The sequence below is a fragment of the Melozone crissalis genome, unplaced genomic scaffold (genome assembly GCF_028551555.1).
Source record: "Melozone crissalis strain CALT ecotype California unplaced genomic scaffold, PUWL_Pcris_2 ptg000156l_1, whole genome shotgun sequence".
Lineage (NCBI taxonomy): Eukaryota > Metazoa > Chordata > Aves > Passeriformes > Passerellidae > Melozone > Melozone crissalis.
In genome coordinates this window covers 18113-45953 of record NW_026535927.1, presented here as the reverse complement: position 1 = coordinate 45953, position 27841 = coordinate 18113, and the positions used below count along the sequence as shown (strand labels likewise).

Sequence of the window (27841 nt, the reverse complement as noted above, 5' to 3'; positions counted from 1 at the left end):
CTGTCACTGTTGTGTAGGGGTAGAGATGCCAAGGCATCAGGCACAGTAGTGATTTGTCCAAAATCTGCATTGTGAATATATCAGGCTGCCAAAAATCAGTCTTACAACATCCTCTCCTGTGTAGGGTTAATAAAAACATATCCTGCACCCTTCCTAGAGCTGCATACACCCACCTGCCCCCTTTCCACCAGCTAATGACCTGCCTGGAAGCAAAGAAATGTGTCTGTTCTTGGGAGACCAGGTAGCTGTAGGCAAGGTGGCACCCCAGGCTTTTTGCCTGAAAGAAAATGGGTTGATCTAAATAAGATTCTGAAATAAGTTCCTTTTTTCCCCCCGTATCAACAGCACACAGGACCCTAAGGCCACAGTACTTCCTTACATTGCTATTGACAGAATGCTCTTGATCCCAAGGAGCTCTTCAAAGAGGGACAGTTTGTTTACATTTACTCCTTTTTGATCTTGCTTCATAAGCACACACAGAGCTGTCCTGTCCCTGAGCAAGGAGAGGTGTGCTCTGGCTGACTGGAACTACTTGGACAATACAGAGCATTCCCAAAGCTGAGATCAAATGCAGTCAGCTAGCCATCACTTGAGAAAAAATTATAAGATGAAGTAAGAAAGCACTTATTAACAGAAAACAGGAGCTGGTTTTGCATCCTGCTTTTTCCTTATCTCAGTACGAAAAGGTTCTGTGTTGTATTCATGCCTTAGCTGTGGTGAAGTGGAGGGTCCTGATCCTTCTCCAAGACTGAGGCAGCAGGTGAGGTTGTGGCCAAGGTGCCCTGTGCTTGCCCAGAGCTGGAGTGGTGGCTCAGGAGCCATGGGAGCATCAGGCAAAATGCCACTTAAAAACATCAGGGACAAGGATTTGATGGGATTCTCTGTCTGTTCTGGAATTGGTACTACAACCCACGTGTAGATATTCTTTAAGGAAAAGAAAGCCTATGTTAGATGCGTGTTCTCTTTTATGATTTCTGTCTCTTGAAATGGATATGACAACTCTTAAAATTTCTGAAAGCTTCGAGGAGGAGGAAGAGATCTCTGTGTGCTTGTTCAGCACTAGTCTCTAGCTCTCTCTCTCCTCAGGCTTCTCCCCCTCCCATGTACTCATGGGCATGGTATTGGGAACAGGATGTATCAATTCAGCCTTATCCCAGCAGGAGATAGCTGTGGCTATTCTGGGTTCCAGGGTGCACCCAGCACAGTGAAGTGTTTTATTCAGCCTCCTCGCTCGTTTGAAAGGAGGCTGTTGAGCACTCTGACCACCACTGAAGCCCCACTTTTACAGCTGGCCATGAATTTCCAAGCGTGCAGTGATATCTTTAGCTCTGACTCCAGAGATTTCCTGTGGAGCGGTGAGATGCAATCCTGAAAGCTAAATATACTTTCCTGAGCTGATATGCAGCCAGACAAACAGGGGCAGTGTCAACACCAGCCTTTTCCAGTGCTGAAAGGGGTGAATCATTCTGGAGGAGGTGAGGCCTAGTTCAATTAATTAGGCAATTAAGTTTGTTTTGGTATTTTACCAATCTTTGGACCTCTCTGTGTTTCTCTTGTTCGTATACCTCTGGAAAATGCTGTGTGACCATTGCAGAGGAAGGTTTGCACCCTCCAGGCAGACTTTGGCTGCAAAACAGTGTTGTAGGTTTTCACTTGTATAAGGCCACAGCCTTTAAGAAAGTTGAGAAAATACATTTTGAAGCAGTCCAAGTTTAGTGAGGGAGAATAACAGTAAAAACCTGGAAATGAGACAGCAACACAGAGCCACTCCACGAGCTTCCTGCACCACTTCCCCAGCAGCTTTTGAAGGCTTGTGCTTCTGCCCTGACTTGCATCTCTGCTGATTTTAGTGCCTAGCCAAAGCAGCTGGAGTTTGCTGCAGGATTGTTTCTGAAATGTTAGGGAGAGGAAGAATGAGGTTTACTTATGCTTGGGGTTTTTTTCCTGAGCATTGTCACCATGCCTTTTTCTGGCAATGGTGTGTTTATATCTCTTAAAAGAGAAATGTCTCATTGTAAGCAGTGAAAACACGCACGACTACCTCAGCTCAGAGTAACAGAATCATTTGGAAGGAAGCCAGCAAACAAAATATGCCACTTACAGTTAAACAAAAATAATACTTCTCGTTGATGAGTATAGGGCAACAATGCACATTGCTGATGTGTTGTGCTTGTTAAAGAGCTGATGTTTTTGCAGTGACAAACTGAACACTGAAGTCTGATGACTCTGTTACAATTTGGAGATGTCTGGCAAAGTTAGACATGTGTCATCATGCTAAAATCCCAGTCCTTTCTGTAGCAAATCCGTAGCAGCATCTTCAGCTGCTTATTTCCCAGAGCTTGTTGGTAGATTTTGGTGAAGCCCAGAAAGATGCCAGCACCAGGATGGATGGTGATTCTGATGGACACCACAGCTGTCAGTCTGGGTGCCAGAGATATCTCAGTCTTACATGTGTATTCATACATAATATCTAGAAAATCAGGTGTGGGAGGTTGAAATCCAGTGAAAATTCAACAAAATGTTTGCTCCCAAAGGATACAGGTCAACATTTTCAGGAGCTACTGTGAGATATCTGAGTGCTTTGATTTTTGGACACTAAGAAGCAGATGAGAGTCTTCAGAAACTCACAAAAATTGTGACACTCCTAGAAGTGATGACTGCATCTTTTATTTGAAACATTATGAACTCAGCTTACCAGCTAGAATATAGCACAGGAATCTCACATCACATGGTGTTAGGGGGAATATTTGGTTGACAAGTTTGCTAATGGAGCAACAGTACTGCTAAAAAGTGACCCAGACCTGTTAAACCTGTCTGAAGTAAGAATTGTGATTCATTTAGGTTTTTCCTACGAGGTACCCAGTCTGTTGCAGTGTTGTAGGTAGTTTTGGAGGAAAAAACATTTCAGATGCTAATGACAGAGTTACACCTAAAACCTAAGGGGAGGTGGAGCTAAACAAAAGAAGGATTCATTAGAGAACAAAAGAAATACTGGAGACTTTGAACCTAGGAGTCTCCCACACATCAGCTAGGTGTACTGCCAATATGCTACAGATGTGTGTTACATCAACACATAAGGTAATGATATGTCTACAAAGGGCTGAATGCATCTGTTTGATATTTTGTGGTGAATTATATTTAAGCAGGTGGGAAGCTGCAGACTCCCCAGTCCCTCCACATATCAGAAATAAGGTATTACGACTGCACTATCTTGTGCAGTTTTTGTAGACTCTCAGCTGACAGCCACACCATGTATTGGTAAATTGGAGCCCTGCTCTATGATTGGGAAGTACAGCCTGTGGTTTCACAAAGCCACTTTGGCTTTGCTTTGTGAAAGGTTTGAGGTATCATGAAAAAATGTAGTAAGGAAATGCGAATGCTCAGCTAGAGGAGGTCACTGACAACCTAGGCACCTGCCAATGTCATTAGCTCCTTTGGATTTTGCACTGTAGGGACCTAAAGGAAATGTTCCCTAAAAATAGCCACCTAACTTACAAAAATGAGTCAGCCAAACCTTCCTTCAGCTGAGCTGCAGCTGCCTGAGCATTCTGAGCAGTGGTAATAGCTGCATTATGGATGCTTTTTCCTTTTCTCAGGAGACTCAACTTTACAAAGGATAAAGAATGATGGATGGGAGATCTGCCCTGTTTTCAGTTAAATAATTTCCAATATCACCTAAGAGGGAGCAGAGAGATTCTGTCATTCCATCAGCATTTTAGATTTTCGCAGAGCCTGGCCTTGGTTTGGTGAGTGGGATTTGAGTCACCAGTGCTCTGCCACTTACTGGGATTTTTTTCAGATACACAAACAGCTTTGCATTGGGACCCTGAGACACAGTCAAATTCACAGTGATGGCAGGTTGTATTAATGAAGGGCATCATTCTTTGCAAACAGTGGTGGTTTTAATTAATAACTCCAGCAGGACTTTTCTGGGATTTGCATTTTTCTATTCCACGTCCTTTTTAAGTTACTGAGATAATGAAATTACAAGGATGAAAGTGGGGGCAGGGGGAACACAACTCAAAGTCTGGAAAATAATTGCTGCATTTTTTTCTAAAGAAAGACTGTAGTCTTCATTCCCATTAGTGGTAGCTCAAACAAGGCACCAGAGTTGACTGGCAACTGCACCAATTAGCAATGCTGCTGTTGGTTTGTGAATTGCATGTGAAATGTAGAATTTGTCCAGAGTGCTAATGCAAATTGCCCAACAAAAATGTGCCTTCTGTGTCAAGTCTTTTCACTTGTTCTGACACACTGATGTCTCCCCAGATTTCTCTGATCGGCAGATCCCTCTCTCCGCTGACAGCTACCAGAGCTCATAAAGTAATGAAAATATTTCTTATTGCCATTAGCTGGGTCTTTTCAGGGAGGACTCCAAGCCAGCACCAGCTACTTGCTATACAACATCATTCTGACTTTTATTTATAGCCTATTGGACTTCACATTCTCAGACTTAAATGCTAAAAGCCCAGTAAATGCCTAAGATTTTACCTGCACAGAAGTTCAAAGACCTGGTCATCTGCCACAACAGTAATTTGGTCACTTTGCATGTCTTCAGCATCCCCTGTTATTGTACATGGTGATAACCTTTGTACAGCACTGGAGGGGGCTGAGCTGCAATTGCCATGGGAACTGTAACTTAACATTTCCTGGCTTTTCCAGCACATGATAGCTCATCCTTATATTGTGTTCTTTAAGAGAAGAAGTAGTGAAGCAAGGGCACAGTGAAATAATGGTATTTTCACACCTACAGAATGTAAAATAGTGTATTTAGCTTATGCAGATTGAAGTTGGATTTGTTACACTATTTATTGCACCTCTAAACTGTAGTCCCAGTTTAGAAGTCTCATTGTTCTGAGCCCTCTGCAGATGCAGGATGTAAATATGTTTCCTTCCCCACAAATACTTCTAACCTAAGAGCAAGATAAGAGAGAATGCAGGCAGACAAACACACCAGGGAGTACAAGGAAACAGAAGGCTTCTGGACATCATGGAGACAGAAATTCTACAAATGTAACTATAGTGGGGCACGGTTCAGGGTCAGATTTGGGTGGTTTGGAGACTCTCCTCCCCAGAATGACATCCAGCAGGGAGGAAAGCACGAAGGCACTTGTAGCTAAAATGTAACTTGTGGAAAAGAGTGGGTTGTGATGGGGTGACAGAAAGTCTCAGCAGTGAGAGAGAGATGATGTGTGAGGCAGCATATGCTGCAGCTGGGTTTGAGAGCAAGGGAGGGTGTGGAAATCCAAAGTAAAGGGAATCACAGAGAGGGCCACAAGGAGAGAGATAGCACAGGCAGGATGACAGGCTATGATAGCATAGCAGGACAGCAGAACCTGGGCAGTCACCAAGTAGGGTAGGATTACAAGTGCCAGGGTGTGAGGCAGTAGCAGCCTGGCTGTGGCACTGCACAGAGCGTGGGGGCACAGGTAACAGCCAGGCCATGGACTGAGTGACAGCCTGGCTGTGGCACTGCACAGAGCATGGGGGCACAGGTAACAAGCCAGGCCATGGACTGAGTGACAGCCTGGCTGTGGCACTGCACAGAGCATGGGGGCACAGGTAACAGCCAGGCCATGGACTGAGTGACAGCCAGGCCAGGGACTGAGGCAGCAGGGGCCTGGCTGTGGCACTGCACAGAGCATGGGGGCACAGGTAACAGCCAGGCCATGGACTGAGTGACAGTCAGGCCATGGGGACTGAAGGACAGGAAGGACAGCAGGCCTACGGAGTAAATGAGAGCCTACTTTGAGCTTGAGCTGACAGATATCCACAAGATAATCCCAGAGGCAGGGCATGAATTTAGCTGGAACAGACGGGAAGTGGCCAGGGACAGAGAGGCAGGTGGGTGAGTCACTGGTGCAGAGAAGGTTCCTGAATGTGCACAGGGAGAACTCAGTCTGAGACACGAAGGACAAGGAAAGGAGACAAGGAAGGAGGACACAGAGGCAAAGAACAGCAGCAGGTGGGAGGGTGAGCATTGACAAACTAGTCTGAGTAACCCTGAGCAAGCAAAGGAAGGTGCTGGAGTCAAGCAGGAGCACTGGGAGAGGAGGACCAGGCTTCCAAAAGGAGCTGACAGGCTATGACAGAGAGCCTGGTGTAGTGCAGAGCTGCAGCCAGACAAAGAAAATTAGAAACTCTCTGATTCTGCTTCTGTGACAGGAGAGAGGTGAAAGCCTGTTTGAGAAAGAATCTGTTGGAGATGGAGCCTGAATTCAGTCTAAATCACATAAATCAGCAGCAGCAGACTCAATAAGCTTAGAGCTGACAGTGAGAAGAAATAGAGAGCTGGAGAGTCACTAGGAGTCAAAGGTTGTTTGGATTTTTTTTTACACATGAAGATAAAGCCTGTTTGTGTTGCAATGGGAAAGAGCAAGAGGAGAGAGAGATATACAAAAGGAGAAGGCAGATGGGGGCAAGAGAAATGAGAAGAGAGGACCCAGTGAGGTTGCCGGGACAAGAATAAGGGCTGGGGACCACTGATGAGGTCACCTCTTGTGTGGGCAGGAGCAGGGAGCTGGGCAGGATGGAACGTGGGGGTAGAGGGAGATCATGTCTTGCTTAAAGTCTCTTATGGGAGAGATCAGCACAAACCTGTGCAAAGTCCAGTGAAGGCAGGGCTTCAGAAGTGAGTCCAAGACTGCAAAAAGGCAGGGTTGTGCTGGGAGGACTAGTTAAGCTGGCAAAGATAAGTGGGCATTAGAAAGATGGCAGTATAGAAGGAGGCGAAAAAAGCATTCAGGTTGTGGAGGGAGGAAAAAAAAAGAGGAAATCTAAGGTTTAAGAGGTATCAAGGCCATCTAGAAAGACTCAGACAGCATTAATAAGGGCTTGGTCAGCAAAGCAAGCTGTGCCTTAGAGACCTGGAAGTCTAGGGATAAAGTCAGTTCTTCTAAAACTTGAACTGAGTTCTTGCAAAGGAAATTAATTCAATTGTGAGATTTTCCTTACTTGTATAAATAGAGGGAGCCATACATATTGAGGTTAAAGACCTTAAAGACAAGCTAGGCATAGCCCAAATCAGAATGCCTTATTCAGTTTTCAGTAAGGCTAAGATGACTGTGTCAAAGTAAAGGCCAGGTGGCTAATGGAAACACAAAAACAACATCCAAGAGGGAGGAAAAATCAAAAGAGTTTCAAGTGCTGGAACCAGGTGGTCTGGGCTGCTTGGATTCAAGGGTGTTAAAAGAACTAGCTAATGAAACCTACACCTGGTTGTGCCATCCCAACCAGCCTGGTTTATCAGCAGTTAGCTAAGTAAAACCACAGCAAAGGTCCTGTTGCTTTGCCAGGCAGCTGGACCGCTTCCCTTGGGCCTGCCAGCTCCCTTATGGAAATATTTGGCTCTGGATTTGAGATGGAAGTCCCACCTCCAGACGGGCTGCACAGACAAGCACATGTAAACAAGGCAAGGGAGTTATTCCAGCTCTTTGCAGTCACTGTCAGGCCCAAGGAAGATGATGGAATTTATGCATTAATAGGTACAGATGAACATTCTTCATAAGCACCAATGCCTTTATCATAATCTGCTGAAGGCCACCAGGGCTCTGAGTCACTGTGTACCCATTTGCCTTTCTTTTTGCCTTTTGCCATTTTTCTGTGGATATTTTTTTTTTTTTTGCCTTGGCAGAAGCAACACCATGGGGGTGAGTGCAGCTTCTACCCAATTTCTGAGGTAAGCTGCCTTCTGCACAGGGGAAGGAGAGCATATGGCCCACAGCGTGTTTATTTCTCAGCCAGGATTCTTTCAGGCTTGGCAAATTACACACTGCTTGCTGAGGAGCAACACAAGAGCCAAGTTCGAATTTCTAAAACTGAAAGATTTAATTCATCGCAGCACAGAGAAAATGATCTCAAAAACACCTGTAAGTGTGAAAAAATACCTTTTGTTTATGCTCAAACAAAACAACTAAGAGGAAGTTTAAAAAAAAATCAGCTAGAGTAAAAAAAAAAATCTCTGCAGTCATCCACAGGAGACTTGAGGCAGCTTCTGCTAGGCACGAGCTAGAGCCAGGCTCCTCAAAATACCTCAACAAGCAGGGAGGTCCACGGGTCCAAGGGGATAATGTGGTACAGGCTCAGGCCATTAGAAGGAAAGGGGCTGCCTGATAATGCAGAATGTTAACTTCTGGAGAGCTCCATTAGAGAGCATCTTTTTCTTACACTTTTGCTTTTTCCAAGCCCCATATTTTTCCCTGTGTGTGCTTAGAAGATTTTCTTTCTCTTACATCATTTATTTTTATTGTGCCATTTTCCCTCTCTTCCCCCTTTTCATTGGCCCTGTGTGAGTGTTTGTTTAAACCATTTGCCTGCTTTCATCTTCCATTTTTCTTCTCTCCCTCTTTCCAGGAGTTCTCTAGCTGTGATTATCCTTACAATTCACATCAGCTTTCCTCCCTCCTACTCCAGGATGGGCTTGAAGGAGGCATTGATTAAAGCTAAAACCTGCAGCAGGAAAATTTCTATCAGGCACCAGCTTCAGGGTCCAGTGGCTTCCATGAGCTCAACTCTCACTTTTAGTTTTTCTCCAGGATCAGTTTCAAAGTCCCAGGAAATCTACAAGGACAGGGCTGAGCTGGCACTGAAATGGCAAGCCACAGCTCCTCTTGAGGGCTGATCTGTGTCCTTGGAAGCCCTCAGCCCTGGGAGAAGGCAGCAGGGATGTGGCATGGAAAAGCTTTGGCACGGGCCGGGTTTCACCTCCCTTCCCCTGCCTTTTGATCCCTGAAAGTTCCCTCTTGCTTTCTGAGTGCTAGACCACACTGTGGAATGCCATGGTGGCACAGCTTCACACAGCACTCCTTGAGTGGAGTAATTACAGCCTTCACAATATGCCTAAAATGTAAGGTTGGGCACTTCAGTTTTTCTTCAAATCCTCGCCCTCTTCCCTGTCACCAGCCTTGCCTGAAGGCCAGTGCTCCTTTCTTTTTTATTTTTCTTTTTTTAAAGATATGGATGTAAAGAGGGTGTTTTGGTTTGAATTTGGGCTGATCCACTTTTTCTTTTTTCCTCTTAAAAATAATAATACCAATTAAAACTGCAATTGCAAGGAAAATAGTTATTTGAGATAAATAAATACTTCTCAGTGTACAAACCCACCCGTTATATCCTTACACTCCATACCATGGTCTTATGGTGTGCTGGTGAAACTGGGGGTAAACAAAACTGAAAGTAGGACTGATTTCCCCTGCAAAGGGGAAGAAGGGAGAGATCACCAGAGCTGTTATTTGCAAAATAGAAAATGAAGCTGGTTTTATTGAGCTGGTTGAAGTTTAGTGGCGTTCTGTTGAAATGCCACATTCCTGAATCCCTCATTCCCGAATCCGTCAGGGGTTTGTGAGTGGAACCCCTGGGCTGGAGCAGAAGGGGGTGTGTGGGGAGGTGCCAGCAAAGCCCCTTCTCCTCACAGGCTTTGAGAAGAACTTCTGCTGGCCTTCAGCTCTTAAAGAGTATTACAAAAACAGCTGCCCCTTTTAGAGCCCTTTGTTTCCTACTTCATCACCAGATATGGAGACACTGGAAAATTCCTGGAAGAAAACAAAAATACACCAAAGTCTGACAGATCCTGTGTGTTCTGTGGGCAGAACAAACTGTATGGAAAACACAGGGAGGAGAGATGCAGGTGAAGAGAGGTGAAAGGAAAACAAATCAGCTGCACGCAGAGGTCTGGTGTCAAACATCAGAGGGATCTGGTTTGCTCAGATACTGCATGGCAACCGGGGGCCTGGGGGGAGGAGAGGTCTGCAGCCCCTCCCTGAGGCTGGGTGACAGAGGAAATGGGTGAAGCGATCCGCTCTGCTGAGCCTGCTGCTGGAGCTGGAGCTGTGAGCCAGCGGATTCCATCCCTCCCTCCTAATCACTGCTTTTTCCGAGGCAAAAAGCACCCCCAGAAGTCTGAAATTAATGGATTTGTAATTTCCTTAGTCTGTCAGATGGTGCCATTCTGAGAAAGGTGGCTTTGCTGTGGGCAGTCTGATTTAGAGAGAGGATTAAGATCCCTGTGAGACACAATAAGTCACAACATTACATTACAAAGAATCCAATAGAAATATTTCTGAGGGAGTACAGGAATGTGCTTTCAGGCTTCTCTGAAAACACTGGCCAGAGATGATGTTTCACTGTGACCCAGTGTATGGAAATGGAGTCATATTTTTGATCCCAGTAATAGGCTGGAGATTCCCCTGGTTAACAGACAGCCACACACAGACACAGAGATATGCAGGCAGTGCCTGTGTCCCCAGCAGCAGCCCAGGGCTGTGCAGAGCAGGGCTGTTCATCAGCCCTGCACATCACCTTGAGCATCACACCCATCCCACTGCACTGGTGCTGTGTTTATCCACAAGGGCGTGCACCCTTCAAATGGTGGAGATCTGCCATTTCTGATAGGTAACAGAATCAGAGGGTAAAAATGTGATTCTTCTTTCTGATTTGAATCTGTCTTCAGCTTCCAGCCCTTGTATCTGGTTTTGCCTTCTTCGCTGGATAAAAGAGCTCTTTAAGGAATTTCTTCCCTCATGAAGGTATTTTTATCCACCATGGTCAAAAGCATCTGTCCGTTCTTTTTGTGGTAAGCTAAATGGATTGAGCTCTTTAAGTCACTCGCTGGCAGGCATTTTCTGCCACAAATCATTTTTTTGTCTACTTTTTCTGCTCTGACTCTAAAATGTAGATGTCTGATTGCATACATTTTTCAAGTGTCATTCTTCTGATGCAGTGTGCAGGATAAGCTACCTCCTGGCTTCTATTTGCTTTTTATATTCAATATCCATTTGCTCACATGACACAGAACAGCACAGAAAATTATGTTTGTTCGTCTCTTTTACACATTCCCAACCCTGCTCTCCAGTCTATGTCTCTTGCAGCTTGTTGGGCAGTGCTTAGCTCAGAGATGTGGAATGCCCATCCTCTGTTGATTCCTGCCAGTAGCTGCCTGGAACAGCCCCCTTTTCCCTGAGGTGCCACTTTGGCCCCCGGCCTTCAGCAGGAGCAGAGCTGGCTCCTCCAAATACACCAGTCTGTGCACAGAGGGATGGACAATGGGCAGGCCTGGGTGTCCCCACCTGGCTCCTGGGGCTTCAGCTGGTGCTCGTTCTGCTTGTTCTGCAAGGAAATTGCGTGATTGCTTTTGGCTGCAGTTGGGGGATTGAATGACATGTGCAAGGAATAAATCACCGCATGATAAGGAAGAGGCACGAAAGATTTGAGACAAAGAGGAAAATGTCGTTTCCACTTCCCTTTGTTATCATTTTACTGTGCATAACTGTACATATCACACATATGTTACTCTGAGCTCCTGCAGAGTATTCCATCACACCAGCAGAGCCCTGGAAATTCACTGGGAGGACACAGGATTTATCTTCCTGCTGCTTAACTAAGGATTGGCTTATCCATAGGGGGCAACTCCTGTGGAGGCATTAAGTGAGCAGTCAGATCCCTGCACAAGTTCATCTTGCCCTGCACCTGTCCAAACCTACAGGCCTGTCCAGGTGTGCTGTGCTGACCATTTGGAACTGCTGACCATTTGGAAATGTTGGCCATTTGGTCACATTCCAGCTCTGGGAACAGGCAGCTCTTTGGCTCCTTCAATCCCTGCTTTTGTTCCCAGGGGCCAAGCTCTTAATTCTGTCCTGGGCTGCCTTAAAAGTGGGCAGCTGAGGCTGCAGGGGCAGGAGGGCTGCCGGGAGGCTGATGCAGGGCCTGAACCTGCTCTGTGTCACAGCTGAGGCCCTTGGCACCATTGTCCCTTTATGTTAGCAGCCCTTGGCCTCACCTGTGCCTGGGCGAGGGCCCTGCAGTGAGCTGCAGCACCGCTGCTCCCCGCTGGAATGCCTGTGACTCTGCTGAGCCACGGCGAGCAGGAGAGAGCTGTCTGCAGCCTGAGAGCAGCACACAGCGGCTTTGCATGGCGTTAAACAGAACCAGAGCGACAAGTGAGAAATCAAATTGTACCACTTTCCCAGATAGCATGAGCTGAGAACACAATCTGTGTTTCCACTTCCAGGGCATCTTGTCACTGTCCTCAGGGACCAGCTGCCCACAGAGCAGCCTGGGCACAGGGCAGGAGCTGGGCAGTGCCCTTGCTGCTGCAGATCCCTGGAGTTGCAGGGTGAGCCAAGCTGTGTGCATGGGCACATCAGAGGGGTGAGATGCAGCCACAGGCTGGGGGCTGATGGGGGTGTCTGGAGTGCAGCAAGAGGCAGCAGTGCCGGTTGGTGGAGAGAGGAAAAGGCATAGGGTGTAGGAAGGAGAAAGGGATAGCGAAGAATGAGGAGGAGGAGCAGGAAGGCTCAGGGTGCAGTAGGAGGATGTGGGAACAGTCAGGCAGAGCAGGAGCAAAAAGGGCTGTCAGTGAAGCTTGCATTAGTTTGGGTTTTAAGCTCTGTAAATGTGAAGGTGCTGCACTCAGCCTGAGTTGTTTGACTCAGTGTTCAGCCCCTGTGTGAGGCTGCGTCTGGGTCTGGAGCTGCCATGGCTTGCAGCAGGCAGCCCTGTGGAGCACAGTGCTGCTCCCTCCGTGCCCAGCTCCTGCCACACTGCCAGGTGCCATCTCCCCTTGGAGCACAACAGCAGCAGTGCCAGCTGCAGGGCTACAGCTCTGGGGACAGAGCTCTGCTCCAGGGGCTGGGGAGCATTTTCCTGCAGACACTCTTTGCCTGGGCTGTGCTCTTATTTACAGGACACACAATGCAGAGCTGCTCCCAGTGATCTCAGAAGGGCTCTTCAGCATCGGTTGGGAAGAGTTTTTGCCAAGAACAAAATGAAAAGGTGAAGAAATGTTCTAGGCAGGAGGGTGGTCTAGATGAAGGACTGGCTTTAAAAGCAACAGGAAGTTTTCATGATGTACCTCGAAATGACTGAACACACAACACTGGAAGTGACACCTGTGTGCTAATCTTCTGTTTCCTTCAGCTGCTGCCCAGTTCACCGGGCTCACGTCAGCTGGTGGGGCTCCTTTCAAAACTGTCTTCCTTTTAACCTCCAGCATTAATTTATAACATAATTCATCAGAGAATGGAGTGCTTTCTGTGTGGAGTGAGCTGTCCCTCAGCTGTACCTGTGTGTGCATTGGGAGCCAGGACAGAAGCTCTGTAGGAAGGTTTGTTTTTAGGCAATTCAGAGAGGACTTGGGCTGCAGCCCCAAAGGCAGCTGAGCACTGAAGCTAGCAGAGGAAGCTCCAAGGGATGTCACAGCATGCCCCTCGGCTCCGGGGGCTTCCCCCTCCTTTTTCTTCACCTTGTGGTGGCTGCAGCAAAGGCTCCATTATTTGGCAGCATGGCCTTGCTTTTGTCTATAAATGGAAGCAGTTGGCCATGATCCCAATATAACACAGGATAGTCCTGTGCACCAGTTAAGCAACTGGGAGCTTGATGACTTCATCAGAAGCTGGGGGAGGGCCAGGGGTGGTAGGAAAAGGCTTTTGCCATCAGCTCTGCTGGAGACAGCCAATAAATGTGTGTGTTCCCCCAAAGCAAAGCAAGTAGGAGCTCAGCAACAGGGGTGGGTTTGATGAAGGGTTTGCTGCAGGAGCAGCCGAGGGATCCTCAGTGATTCCTGGACCTCAGCTTGGGGCAGACCCAGCCACTGCTGCAGCCCTGGCCTTAGGGTGCTGCAGGGACTGTGCTGGACCAGGCTGTAAAATGCAAAGTGGGTGATGTGACTGGGGGAGAAGTAGAAAGAGGAACAGGGAGAGAACTTTCAAGCCAATATAGATGTTAAAAGGGAAAGAACCTAAATATTGGAGAGCTGCCTTTCAGCAGAGCCCTTCAGGGAGTATCTGTGAAAAGTAGAGATGTGGACAAATTGTATTTGTTATTTCCATGGGAGAGTCCTTGAAAACCCGACCCTCATGCAGAAAGGCTGACCCTCATTTCCCAAGGTACACTCCAGCATTGAACTTAACCCTTTCCCTGAGTGGGTGGCGTGGGTGCTGCAAGATGCCCTTTCTGTACACCCAGATCACACAGTGATGGCAAAACTCAAAAGCCAGCGAGGCAGGTGAATCCAGACCTCACCCTGGCAGGCCTTGCACAAAGGATGCTAAAGCGATACAGATCCTTTCCATCGAGTTGGTGGCTTTGAATAAGTACCTGCCGTCTCTATTCATCGGTTAAAGAGGTTCTACGGGCTCTTATCACCCGAGATAGGGACCGGGCCCGCAGTTTGCAAACACGGCATCGAGAGCGGCGTGGTGCGAGCCGAGCCCCCAGCGAGCGCTGGCGGTGAGGCCGGTTTGCCCGGGCCGCGGGACAGCCAGCCTGGGGCAGGGGGGCTCGCAGAGTCCCGGGAATGCTCCGGAGGCCGGCAGCGAGTCCCGGGAACGCTCCCGAGGCCCCGGGAAGCGGCGGCACCGCTCGGCTCCACCCGGGCCGGGCCGCGGGTCAGCAGCGCCACCTGCCGGCAGCGCCGGGACACCGCTCCGTTTTCCTTCCTTTTCCTTCCTTCCTTCCTTCCTCTTCCTTTTCCTTCCTTCCTTCCTTCCTTCCTTCCTTCCTTCCTTCCTTCCTTCCTTCCTTCCTTCCTTCCTTCCTTCCTCCCCTCCCTCCCTTCCCTCCCTCCCTTCGGGACGTGCATGGGATTTCCCTCCCTCCTGACCTTTCCTCAGTGCTTTTCCCAGCACTAAAAGGCAGCAAATTGGATTCAGAACACGAAGAGAGAGTGGCGTGTGTGCAGGGAAGGCGCTTGCCCTGAGTCCTCCCAGCCACACACACTGGTGCAGTGCTGCAGGATGGAAATCTTGAATAAAGACATAAAGGAGTTAAATCCTGAGGCTCTGGAGAGGAATTAGTGCTGCCAGCTCCCACTGTTCATTGTGTGTGCCCAACACCTTGGCTCCTCAATCCAGGGGGCCATGGTAAATTGCTATGTTAAATGAAGAGAGGGAAACTGAAAGGAAGAGAAAATATAACATTCTACTTGAGAAAGGAGAAAAAGTTTAGAAAAACATTACTCTGAAGCAGGGAAAAAACTTAGCTCACAACTTCATTGTTTCACTAGTAATTAATTATAAAGTGCTCCTGCTTTACTTGAGGGGCTTTGAATTACAGGAGAAAAGGGGAACCTATTCCCTGTGGGGAGCAGTCCATGGCTTGTTCTCCAAGCTCCAGGCTTCACACACAGCCTGTGTGCCACCTCAGCCTGGAGAGCTGCATTCCCTGCCTATGCAGCAGCCGTTAATGAGGCACTCCCTGTCTCTGTCTCTGTGCACAGGAGCACCAGGCAGTACAGTAACAATGCATTCCCTCTCTCTCTCTGTGCACAGGAGCACCAGGCAGGAGTGCCGCGGCCCCTGCAGCCGGCGGGCTCCAGCAGCATGGGCACAGGCTCCAGCCCCGGGGGACACTTCCTGGGCAGCCAGCCCCAGGCAGCCCTCATGAAGCAGATGCTGATGGAGCAGAGGGCGCAGCTCCACGTGATGGAGCAGCAGAAGCAGCAGTTTCTCCGGGAGCAGAGACAGCAGCAGCAGCAGCAGCAGATCCTGGCGGAGCAGGTACGGTATCCATCTGTCTCCAGAGCATCTAGCACCAGCTCTTCCTTCTAGATTTGGGAATTATCTCTGTGGGTCCTGTCAGGGTATTTCAGCAATGCTTGTCAAAGAAGAGGCAACAATCAGCCCTACCATTAGCTTGGCAAATATTACCCGTTTTTCCAATAGTCACATTGGATTTTAGGCACTGGAAAAGTTAGCTCTTAACCTGGCATCTAGTGGTGCACTTAGTCCAGCAGAGGCAGACTCAGCTGCAGTTACAGTCACGGGTCCTCTCCCCTGCATTTGGCAGTCACCACTCCCCAAATATCATTCACTGAAGCACAAGAGGGAATGTGCCTTAGTAATCCCTTTCTGTTTTGGCTCAGGAATGCTCCAAGGCTGCAGTGCTTGGGTCAGGATGCAGTAATGCTTGCAGCTGAGTGTTATAAGTGCAGACATGGAGCAAAGCCTTGCACCAGGAGCTCAAGCCTCTAGACCTTGGCAGGGCTGAGGGAAAGAAGGTGTGTGTGTGGCTACAGCTGCCCTTAGACTTAGATGGGCAAAGTTAATTCATATCCCTCCCTCTCCTTTCTGCCTGAAGACAGTTCAGCTCATGCTGTAGAGGTCAGGGTGAAATGGCTGTAAGCAAGGAGTGATGATGGTGTTGGCCTCAGTGCATGTTCCTTTTTGAGCCAAAAAGAGTCTGAGTGCTGAGTAGCCCAGGTGCTCTGAGGAGGACTCCAGATGACTCTGCCTGTCTCTCCAGAACACCTCACCAAATAAGAACCACTGCAGGTTCTGCAGTTTTGCCACCAGCCTGTTAATTAATTAATCATCTCTTCCTCTTCTGCTTTGTTTCTGTCCTTCATTTTCAGCAGATGCAGCAGCAGTCACATTTGCCTCGGCAGCATTTGCATGAGCAGCGAAGCCCATATCCAGTGCAACAGGTCAACCAATTCCAAGGTAAAAGTCCAGTTGTTTTTCCTGTTTTAGAGTCAATGCCCTAAAGGTAGCAAATGTGTGAAGGCTTATGCAGTTTGTGACTACCAGGTTTAAAGCAGTGTGCCAGAAGAGGAATACAGGCTGTTGCACACACCACATATTTTACCAAAGACAAATGCCCAAGTTTGCATATTCAGTTAAGTTTGTATTTTCCTTTCTGCTCTCTTCAGTGAAAACTGCTTGTTTTTTCTTTTTTTCCCCCTTTTTTCCCCCCCCTTTTTTTTAATGACATTTGTTTTGCCTCTTTAACATCCAGATGTCATGGATTCATTCATAGATTTATCTTGTTGACCCCTACTCTTATGAGTTTTTTTCCTGCTAGCATTTCTGAGTTTATCTTGGTTTTGCCCCTCCTTCATTCCCCACTTTATCTAATTCAACGAGCAGAGAATTTAAGAGAGGTCATCCTTATCTAGAGAAGAGACTGATAAATGTCAGGTGTGGGAAACACAGTAAAATATATGAGATGTAAATAGAGGGTTTTTTAAATTATCTCAAAAAAAGCACAAGTATTATTTTGATGTGCTCCTAGGTAACTGAAGGATGTAAGTGCACTCATTTTGGCTTAGGAAAAGAAGTTAATTCTGAGCTTTTTAGGTGAAAAGCATCAGCTGAAGTCTTCACTAACCATGATTTCTATATAGACATTAAATGAACACACACTTGTGCTGTATATTCATGGTAATACCATGTAGATGCAACAGAAAACAAGGGAGGCAGTTCTGGACATTCCAGATTGCCATTCTGGTTCCCAGGATGTGAACAGGCAGCCACATCTTCTGCTGGCATATATCAGGGTGGCCTCTTCTAATCACATCCTCATTTTTATCTTTGGCACCATAAGTTCTGTATGGAATTACTTTTTTCCCCAATAATTCATTTCCAAAATCAAGAAGTGTGAGTGCACAGCCATCCACTGAGATGCATACATACAATCTCTCTGCATTCATGCTTCTTTGAAACACTGCCTTTGCATGTATTATTTAAAATAAAGAGAGAAGAGTTTAGGCTAATCTGACAGAGCAATGAGTTCATTTTCATAAATGAACTAATTTAAATAGTTCACCATTTCTTCCTTTTTAGTCACATGAATGTAATCCAGTGCAGTAGGTTATGTGTAAATGAGACCAGAAGGTGGCCTAAAACCTTGGCATCTGTTGCAACTCTCATTTAACTGCTCCTTGTCTGATCTCCCGTCACTTATGCCACGTACAGTAGTTAACAAAAGTAGTATGTGAGCCTCTTGCTGTTAGTGACTCTTTTGGAGCTTTTCAACTGCCATTCTCAATTAAAAAATAGCTAAAGATGCATTAAGATTTTTACATTATCTGTATCTTAAGCACTTGCTCGAGTCATCATAAAAAGACTTTTTCTAATCATAAAAACAGCTGATCTAAGTTAAGAAAAATGGGAACCCCAGTGCCAATCATTAAAAAAGCAGTTTGATAGCATGAATAAAGTAAAAGCTGCCACTACACATGGCCTGTTCCAGTGAGATCCAGATGGTCTCACTTCATGCTACAAAATGTTTCATTTCCAGCTGTGTGTTGGAGCTAAAAGCATCCACCAGAAGCTTGTGGTGCTGCAGAAAATGGAGTTGTAGCCATCCTCTGTTATATAATAGAATTACATGTATAGAAATGGTGCTTCCTTTATCCACCTGTTTCTCATGGAAACCAAGCCAGCATCAATAACAGGGACCAGTGTTCTGTTGTCTGCCACTGAGGGACAACCAATAGGAGCTGATTTAAGAACATTCAGATTCTGTTGTACAGTTCTGAACCCTTAAGCAATGATTTCATATTTATACCTGGCATTTAATAACATTTGGGCCTGCAGAAGTTGTGTGCCTCAGACACTCTGAGCTTCACCTGCAGAGTGTTGTATTTAGTCAGTGACTCAAATCTGCAGAATCTGACTATTTAGTTAGTGACTCTGACTGGTGTATTTGGTAGTGACTCAAATCCACAATGGACCCATGGTGTAATCTGAGCTCCAGGTAACTGTCTTTATTTAAAGATAGTAAATATAGAAGCATATTGGCTTCCCAGAAATCAATAGCTCTCCCCTACCCCTGAAAGTAAGACACAAGCATGGTTAAGTTATCTGTCACGGTGTGGAATTTAACAAGGCTAGGATCTTCTGGTTTCCCATCACTGGCCTAAGGTGAAGTAAAATGTGCTTATAGTATTGATTCACTAATACACTCTCCCTGCTTTAAATGTCCACAAAAACCCGATTTTTCTTCTTTCCATAGAATTAATCAGTAGCTATGCTATAGAAAATCCATTCATTAATGCCTCCTGAGCTATTAAAAGAATTGATTGGCCTTCTGAGACTGACATTTCCATTTTCAAGGCTTAGTTTTGAACGACAATGAAGATATTTAATGGAAACCTTCAAATCGTAAAGTGAAGTTCAGCTGCTTCAAAGAAGACCCATGGAAGTTTTTCCATTTGCTTACTAGAAGCTGAATTAGGTGTAGCTGAAGAAGATAAATGCTGCTGAGGATGCTCCTACAGATTGTCTCTTATGCAAAAGTGCGTTAATTAAGATTTGCAGGTCTGTGGGCTTTTCCTTACCTTCCTCCCTTTTTGGTGCAGGTTCACCCCAGGATATGGTGGCTGTGAGGAACCAGGTAGCCCTGCAGAGCATGAGAACATCCCGAATGATGGCCCAGAATGCGAGCATGATGGCCATGGGTGCCTCCCAGAGCTCCAGCACGCTGCTCACCACGGCAGGCCAGTCGGATGTGGGAGTGACTCCTTACAGCAACGCCTCTGCCAGCCAGCCAGGAATGTACAGCATCAGCACGGGCATGAGCCAAGTGTTGCAGCACCCAAACCAAAGTGGCATGAACCTGGCGCAGAGCACGGGCCAGGGGGCACAGCAGGCTGCCTCTGGACAAGCAGTGGGAATGGTTGGAAGTTTTGGTCAGAACATGCTGGTGAACTCTGCTCTTCCCCAGCATCAGCAGCAGATGAAAGGACCTGTGGGCCAGGGCTTGCCGAGGCCGCAAGCGCCACGACTTCAGAACCTGATGGGGCCTGTCCCTCAGGGAGCACAGAGCTGGCAGCAGCGAGGCCTGCACGGCGTACCTGGCAGGACTAGTGGCGACATGGGGCCCTTCAGCAACGGCACCGCGTACGCCGTGCCAGCGGGGCAGCCGCGGGTGCCCAAGCAGCACTTCCCTCAGGGCCTCAGCCAGACTGTCATGGACTCAAGCGGCACCGTGAGGGCCGTGAACCCGGCCCTGGGGAGGCCACTGCTGCAGCCCCTGCCTGGGCAGCAGGCAGGCAGCCAGGCCAGGCCCGTGGGGATGCCAGCAATGAGCCAAGGGGTGCCTGCCATGCCGGGCTTCAGCCAGCCCCCAACGCAGCAAATGCCAGCTGGAACCTTTGCTCAGAGCAGCCAAGGCCCGGCCTATGAGAGGAATCCCACTCAGGACATATCTTACAACTACAGTAATGGAGGAGCAGGGGGGTCATTCTCCAGTTTAGCAGAGGGCACAGACCTTGTGGACTCCATTATTAAAAGCGGACCAGGGGATGAGTGGATTCAAGAACTTGATGAGTTGTTTGGAAACCCCCAGTGAATGGGATTGTATAGTCTGGAGCTTTGGTTATGTTTTGTTACGCTTGAACAAGCAAAGAGGAAGTCAGATGTTCTCCCCATCCCTGCATTGTTGGTTTTTGTGTTGGTTTGGGGTTATTTTGGGGTGTTTTTGTTTTTAACTGTACAAACCAAGCTGATCTGTAGCCAACTTTGGAAGATTCAGGGGACGATGAAAACATCAACATCCCAAAACTGTCACCAAGCAATCCTTGTTGTGTGGCAGTGCCCACTCTCTGTGTGTGTGCGCGTGTGTCAGAATGGAGAAACTGGAAAAGCCAGCTGATGTGTGTGGCTGGGAAGATTCCTTCTCCCCCCACTCAAAACAAGGCTTCATTGCACAGTGGTGAGGGGGGTCCTGGTACGTCCCATCTCTTCTGACTGTGCACATTGCAGCTTCCAGGGAAGCAGAGGGAAGAGCTGGGAGCAAAGCCTGCTGACACTCAGGGGTGATAGCACAGCCCTGGTCAGAAATGGGGCAAACAGGTCTGGGGCAGCCATGGCCAGGCCGATGGGGCTGGCTGGGCTGTCCTGAGGAAATGCACAACACTCACATGGCAAACCTAAACAGTCACAGGGAGGTCACCGTTTTCACTGCACAGTGATAAACCCCACTGCAAGTGCAGAAGAACATAAATCTGGCAGTGTTGTGAGGGCAGATTGATTATGTGACTGCTGCTGGGGACAGCCCAGTGCTGGGTTAACTTAATGAACTGCTTAGTCCCCTTGGGACTTGAAATAATGTTTCCCAAGCCAGAGCACTTGGCATGGCCCAGCTGTCTGGGCTGCTGAAGGGCTGAGAGGTACCAAGGGGCATTAGCAGAGCTCCTCACTGGTGCCTCCCTCTGCTTCCTCCCCAGGGTGCTCTCAGTTCCCTCCCTTCCCCTCCTGCTCCTGCAGTGTGAAGCCAGCTGAGCTGGCTGCACTTTTTTTTCAGGCAAGCCACAGAGGGCCAGGCAGGGGAGGATAAAACAGGCATGAGAAAACACACAGGGAGGGTTTGGCACACAGGAAGACCTTCTCCTCCCCTCTTGAAAAGCCCAGGTTTGGCAGGTAGCACTACCCCACGGTGTCTGGGCTCTCAATGTGATACATTCAGTTTTAAACAGATGTTTGGTCTAATCTCTCTGGTTTGCTGGAATAAAATTCACTGCAGTACTTGAAGAACAGGAGTCAGTGAGGGACTACTGTAAAGAACATTCATGAGTGGGTAAAATAATTGATATTGCAAGCATGGGATCTGCCCCAATAAGGTTTTAGATAATAAGGATGTATCACTGTCTCCACTGTTTGGACCTGTGATGAAGTTGTTATAGATCTCACACAACACTGAAGTCACCAGCCATTCTGAGTGTGTACAGCAGGTTCCCAAACTGCAGTTGGAGGCTGTTTTCTGGAACCCATTGCCTCTGTAGTGTTTTCAGCTGAGGGCTGCGTATCAGGTTATGTAGTTGTGCATATAAAAAATGTTAACATGACCCACAGTCCAGAGCTGTAGCACCCTGTGGCCCAGTGCTGGCCTCTGAGAGCCATGAGCTGTGCTCTGCAGCAGTGTGCCAGTGCCCATCCCAATTCCCCAGCTCCTGGTCACCTCCCTTTGTGCTGTTCTCCTTGGCCACAGCAGTGCCAAGTGTTGAGCCCCTGAGTTCCAGGGAGGCTAAGGGCCTTGGCACTGGGCACTTTCATGTCCTGCCTTTCCCTGTGGAGCACAGACAGGCATCACATTAAAGAGGGAGAGCAGATGAGTCTGGAACCATCTTCTGTGCCCCCTTGAGGCTCCCTTTTGAGCAATTTCCCTTGCTGGGCTTGCCTAGTGGGGGGAATCACCTGTTCTGAATGCTGCGAGGCAGCAGGACAAGCTGCATTTTTAATGTGCTAAAGATGAGCCACCAATCCAACCTGCCCTGGCTGCTACATTTTTTAAAATGGCTTTAATCTCATCTCTTTTAGCTGACCCCTTTATAAAATACAGCACAAGGGCCAATCCCAGTTCCTGCTGAGGATGATGAGCATGATTAGCATGCCTGCTGCTTCAGTAGGAGCCAGGTTGGGCCCTGATTCATTGGAAGGGAGCACCAGGAGAGTTTTTGGTTCATCCTGTGGGTCAGCATCTCCTGGGCAGACTGGAAGGGACAGGCAGACCCTGGGAGGAGCCCACCAGGGCTCACCTCCCAGCACAGAGGTGGAAAGGGGAACAGAAACACGCACCCACCACACAGCTGCCAATGCAAGCCCGTGTGCACTGGGGAGATACAGGCCCTGGTGATGAATGGTGGTCAAGGCGAGTCTCTGTTGTCTTTGTAAAGCTTCCTCCAAATACTCCACACTGGGATCAAGTACTAGAGAACAGATTTTATTAGATTCGGGTTGATTGGGCTTTTTTTTCTTTCTTTCTTACTATGGTGCTGATGTACATGTAATGTTTTAAAAGAAGTCACTTGTAAATATGTTTTTACAATTCTACAGATATCACTGGGTCTACTATCTGTAAAATATATACATATAAATATATATATATAAATATATATATATACTGTTTGTTTAAAATAGAGTATTTTTATTTCATTCCTTGACTCATCCTTACTGCAGTGGTATTGCACTTCAGATGACATCTAATTACTAATTTGTACTGTATCCCTGACAGCAACTTGCTCCATTTTATTCAGATTTTTCTAGTTTTCTGGTTTTACTTTGTACATTAAGCATTGCTTATTTCCTTTTGAGACCTGTACAGAGTCTGAAAACATAGAAAAACACCTGATGTTGCTTTTAAAGAAAAAGAAACAAAACAAAAAACAAAAGAAACAAAACAAAAAGCCAACCAAACAAATAAAAGATGGTTATATGAGTCATATACCTGGCGTATATGGATCATGTCTTGCACCTCAGTGAGCAATCTTGCATGGAGGGGAGGGAAGCTGCATGCAGGTGGGTCTGAATCAGCAAATATAGGGAGTGGGGAGGTGCTTCCAGGGGGGAAACAAGGTGGAGACGAGGTGGGGAGGGAGAAGGGAAACGCGTAGCTGGACAGAAAAGTTGGAGAAAGGAGAAGGAAAACTGGAGAAGGATAAAGACACAGGCTTAGGGTAATTCCCTATCACCTACCACTGCAACAATGTGAGAATTGTGTTGTCAGAAGCCTTTAGGAATGTGCACGTAGATCTGTTGGACATGTTGGACATGTATTGCCTGTCCATACATGGAGAGAGGAGGTAAGGCGAGGAAGAGAAGAGAAGGTAAAACATCAAAGCACTATAACAGGTAAGGTTGGAATAATTTCAGAGGCAAAGAAAGACCCATTTGAATCAGTAGATGGGCTTTGGACCTCCTCTAGTCTGTATTTTGGCTCCGTTACATAGTTTGGAGCAAAGCACATGCCCACAAGGTGAGCATCAAAACTCTCCTCTCTCCTGGCCTGCAGCACATGCACATCCCAACTGGGGCTTCTGCTCTAACACCCAGCCCTCTGCCCTGAGGGCTGCCAGACCCATTGCATTCAATTATAATCACTTTTCACTGCCAGCCCTTGGCTTTCAGCCCAGCTGCAGACCACAGCCTGGAGCTGTTAACCTGCATCCAGTTGGGAACCTCTTACCTTCCTTTCACAGACTGGACAGAACCATGGAAGTACTTGTACAGCATACTCCAAAAGGAAGCTAATTCTAAGAAAGAAAAGATTAATATGGTGGGGGAAAACAAAAAAAAAATGAGGATTGTAGACAGTTAACCACTCTAGTTATGTTTTCTAGTTATATTGCTTTGGGAATTTTTACAGCTACCCATAATGTGGGAAGTTACCTTGGGAAAGAATCATTCAAAAGAGATATAAGTATTCTTACACAGTCACTGCAAGAGGCTCTTTCTATGGGTTTACAGATAGGGGTGGATGTAGGACTGCCCAAAAATATCCAAAAGCATTCCTTCAAAGGGACATCTCAAGAACGGACAGGAATCCTAATCCCCCCAGTTTGGTCATTATCCCAGGAACAGGACAGTGGGTGGAAGCACTGTGGCTTGACCCAGCTCTGTCATTTTGTATTATTATGGCAGTTTGTGCTAAGGGGGGTGTTTGTTTTGGGGAGAGAATCCTGCTTATGTTGTTAATAACCTGCTTTGCATTTATATAGCAGCTTTTATCCAAGGACAGGAAAGGAAACTGTAGTGAAGTCAGCTTTCTGACCTCCCTGAGGGAAGAGTATAAAGTCACCTCCACTTGATTGATGGCAGGGTATGGAGGTCAGTTGTGTTATCCAGGACTAAGCAGTGCTTGTTAATTTTGTGGTTTGAACCTCTGTGTGTGTATTATAGAGCTTTCACTGCGTGCTGGATTAACTCCTGTAAATATACCTGTGGGACACAGCTGAAACATTACTTCAAGGGAAGGTTATCATGATCTTTCATTTCTCACATGTGACAGCACCTGTGTTGCTGGCTAGCAGCTGTGATCTTCCCTGATTCAAGTGTCTGTCCATGAGTACGTGTGTTATTTCATATCATTTTGTTGACTTAAGTGGTGCTTCTTTGAATTTGCAGTGGAGATGGGACTGTAAGAAAGCCCCAAACAAAAAATTAATGGTTTGGAGCAGAGAGAAATGGAGAAGTTGTTTAGGAAGGAGAGGAATATGGACATGAGCTGGTTATCCTTTCACCAGCCCACAGATTTCATGCTTCTAAAACATTAGTTGGGAAAGGGTTAATAATAACTGTCCCAAGTTTTACTCTATGAGAGCTCCCTGGTTTGGAGAGAGAAGGGAAAGCTGGTGGGGCTCTGTGAAATGCCATGGGGATTTCAGTGTCACTGAGTGTTCTTCTAGGAAGGCTGTGTTAATTAAAAGCAGGGGAAAAGATGTCTACAGTCAATTACTTCCTGATAATCCCAACATTTTAAAAAGTTATGTAAAACTTGTCAGTCCAAGATAAAAGCAGAAAGTATTTACCTTGATTGAAAAACATCCTGCAGTCCAGAGCCAGTCAGGAATATTGGGTAAAACTCCACACAGTTTTGTCTGCAGAATAAATTTGAACGAACATTAGTCTGGAAAGGAAAAGAGCTGTGGGTGGGATTTTCAAGGAGAGTCATCTTTGGCCTTGTTTGGTGCCACCAAAGTTAATGCTAAAGTCATATCCAGTGGGAGTACCGTCAAGCCAGCACTAGGTACTCTTAAAATTTCTCATTTTTGAAATCTTTGATACAAGCTCTTTAAAATATTTTCCTGGCATTTAAACTTAGGCATGGATCTGGATCCCAACTACATGGAAATAAACAGGACAAATAATCCTCAATCAAGTGGCTGTGCAGCACAGACAGGCAGGAATTTCAGTTCATTGATGTGATGTTAATCACTTATCTCCACACTTGCTGGTATGCAAGTTTTGGTGTCAGCATTACTGGGGCTGCCAGAGGAATTTGGATTATTCTGCTGAGGCGCAGACAGCACATCATAGATTTTCTTATGGCAAGGACCATAACACATTTATCAGTTTTCCCACCAATACATTGTTTGTATATCTCTTTCCAGTGGTTCTGAATTAATTTCTTTTTAAGGAATTAGGCAAACTTCTGTGTCTAATGAGTCATGTTATCTAACAAGTTGTCTAATGTATGGTATATCTCATTATTGTTATACACTACAACTACAGTTACAGCAGATGAGATTGTTTGAAATAAATATAAGTAATTTTGCACAGGGTAATGAGTAAGTAAAGATTTTCATAGCTTTTCTTCCCCCTGTATCAAGTAGTTCAATTCTAACAGGCTAAATTAAATATGACTGAGGTAGTTACAAAGTATGCTTGACTTGCCTTTGTATGCCTTTTTTTGTTTTCATCTTCAGGTAGCATTTATGGTTACTGAGCCAATACCTTTACTCTGAAAACATGGGACAAAGGAGGCTTTCAAAGAACATTACTCTCAAATATTTTATATGTTTAAAAAGCCTGTTGAGAAGCTGCTACCTGTGTCACATTGCATGATAATGCATATTAATTTGCATGGCCTGGCCTAACAACCTGTAAAAAACCAATCATTGTCACCTTACTGATAGATAAATGTGAAGGAAAACTCTAAAAGAGCTGGTCATTTGAAAAGTTAAAAACACAACGGCTAAACAATTTAAGGCCAGATGACATTGAAGATGTATTTTTTTTTTTCTGAATTTATTCAGAAGATGCAAATTTCAAGATGGTGGCACACATAAAATCCAGCAAAGATTGACATAAAAGGAGGCAGGAACAGAGGTTCTGAGGAGTGAAATCTCATATAATTCAGGACACTGGTGGTGTCTGAGCAGATGTAAGTCTGTCCTGTTTGTCCTGTTTTACTTTGCTTTTCAGCAATACATTACAAAGAACATGGGCCTGTGTGGCACTGGGTCATACTCAGCTTTAAATTTATCAGAACTATAAGACAAGTAAAAGCAGAACAAAATATGTTTATTCCTTCAATTGTTCCCTCTTTCTGCCCCCTAAATACCATTTGTAACACGTCTGGTGTCTTTTCATATGTACTTTGTGTGGGTTTCAGAGGAAGGACAAATAGCCCATTTCATCCAGTTCAGTTTAAGGTCTGGCTGTCCAGAGTCCCTGCTTTGTAGCAGTGTTACCAAACTGATCTCATTTGTCATCCCCATCCTCTGGGGATGAACTCCTGCATGATGGAGCAGCAGAGCAAATTCAGAAGGATTAAATACAGTAGTAGACAGAGGTTTGGATTTTTCCCTGAACTGCAGCCTTGTGTCACCTCTATCAATATTGCGTATGAGACAGGAAAGAATTGGTTCATGATGTTCCATCCAGTACTGTCATGCTGCTCTCAGGCAGGTGTGCAAGGCATGGATGTCATCTCCTTGAGAAAAATAACCCAAGCAGCTGATGTTGTGAGTGCCGTATTTACAGGGACACATTTTAAAAAGAATAAAACCTCTCCAGAGCCCTTCCACCACGCTCCTCCATCTCTCTCTCCAGCCAGGAAAGCCCCACTCACGTGCACTCTCCCCGATGGATGCCAGCTCAGCTTCCAGAGCACTTGTACAGGAAGCTTTGCCTGCTCCTGAGCAGGGGAGGGATGCCCTGGATGGGGTCTCGTGATGCTTGGCAACCTCTTTCCCTCTCCTCCAACATGGTTTTCCCTCGCACTGTCTGCTGGTGCAGGCACAGCAAAAGGCAGCAATGTCACTGAAGCAGTTGTTCCTGTCGCTGTTTGCTTGTTATTTATGGTTATTGTCATTAAAGGATTTGTAAACATTTCTGCACTTCCTTCCTCGGTCAAAGCAGATATCATTTTGTGCTTCTGTAGCATGCCTACATAATTAATGGATGGTCACTGCATTCCAGTGTATGCCACATACAGTTTTATTGGTGGTTTTTTAAAGTGGTTCCTGGCTCTGAGTGCTTCTATTTTTCAGCCCCAAATTGAGACATACAAGGTTTTACATTCAGAAGTGAAAAAACCCAGTGTAAGCAAGTCTGCCTTAACCACCTCAATTTGTGGTTCTCATGTCTAGGTGCACATATGCCTAAAAAAGGCTGCTCTGAATGACTTTCTGTCCCCTAACACTGAGATTGCAGAACAAAAACGCTTCCATGAGCAGAGATAAAGCTGCCAGGGTGTTTCTGTTTGCCATTTCCTCCTCCACACTCACCACTTCCAGCTCAGTCTCTCTGGTTTGCATTTGTGGGTGCCCCAAAGAAGACACACAGATTCCCTTGTCCCTTTTCTCCAAACGAGAAGAAAGCCAGACTCCAAGTGTTTTCTGAGC

The 27841-nt window shown here is 46.4% G+C and overlaps 1 protein-coding gene across 1 annotated transcript in view; it reads left to right on the top strand.

Moving 5' to 3' along the window:
- LOC128948754 (mastermind-like protein 3) overlaps positions 1-20334 on the top strand; it is a 73797-nt gene extending 53463 nt beyond the window's left edge. The window contains exons 3-5 of the mRNA XM_054293517.1: positions 15264-15491; positions 16346-16433; positions 19076-20334. Coding sequence (XP_054149492.1) covers positions 15264-15491; positions 16346-16433; positions 19076-20067 — 1308 coding nt within the window. The 3' untranslated portion in view covers positions 20068-20334. The remainder of the gene's footprint in view (positions 1-15263; positions 15492-16345; positions 16434-19075) is intronic.
- Positions 20335-27841: the final 7507 nt, after the last annotated feature.